Below are 694 nucleotides of genomic sequence, written 5' to 3'. Positions count from 1 at the left end.
CAAGACACCTGAATGACTTGGAGTCTCCATGCCTCTCTACTTCCCACCGCACTCTTCCATACAGGCCTACATGCTCGTGTATATCTCAACCTTTTGCCATCTTGGGACGTCATAGAGAGAGATGAGGAGTTAAAGATGAGCTCCCTACGGGCGAGCTAGCTTAGATAGAAAGGACAGCAGGCAGGGAGGGAGGGAGGGAGGTGGATGTAGAGACAGAGGAGACCATCGTCTTGTTCTTTTCCAAGGTATCTCTTTCTTCACATTGTTAAAGAAAGAGACCAACGGCTCAACAGCCCCTGTTCACTTGTTGTGGATGTAGAAGGCGAGGATGAATCTATCTTCGTCAAGGAAAGAAAGGAAGAAAGCTTCAACTGTTTTCAAACACGACAAGACAAGCTAGCGTAGCTAGCTATGTGTATATCAGTTACATGTCTAGGGACAAGCTCTGCGCTCATTCAACTCGCATGTCGAAGATCTGTTCGTTTCACCACGCCTAGGTACCTTGCCACACATGTCTAGCTAGCTAGACACATGTCTATCTATGTCTAAAACTAGCTAGATGTATGTCTATGAGTTATACACCTATCTGCACGAATGTCTTCTACTTCCTCGTGTATATATATGCATGATCCGTTTGTGAAGCTGGGCTGTTCATACCTGGGAGGAATGAGTGGTCTTTCTTTCTCACTCTTTC

The 694-nt window shown here is 45.8% G+C and overlaps 1 protein-coding gene across 1 annotated transcript; it reads left to right on the top strand.

Annotated features, from left to right (window-relative positions):
- The first annotated feature begins 6 nt into the window (after positions 1-6).
- On the top strand, positions 7-648 carry CSUI_006837 (uncharacterized protein). Its single transcript, XM_068066988.1, has one exon. The coding sequence runs from the start codon at positions 13-15 to the stop codon at positions 157-159; it is 147 nt and encodes a 48-aa protein (XP_067921038.1). The 5' UTR covers positions 7-12; the 3' UTR covers positions 160-648.
- The last annotated feature ends 46 nt before the right edge of the window (positions 649-694 follow it).

Source organism: Cystoisospora suis (genome assembly GCF_002600585.1).
Source record: "Cystoisospora suis strain Wien I chromosome Unknown contig_3516, whole genome shotgun sequence".
NCBI classification, from domain to species: domain Eukaryota; phylum Apicomplexa; class Conoidasida; order Eucoccidiorida; family Sarcocystidae; genus Cystoisospora; species Cystoisospora suis.
Note: the sequence above shows the minus strand (reverse complement) of the source record. Positions and strands in the feature narration are given on the sequence as shown.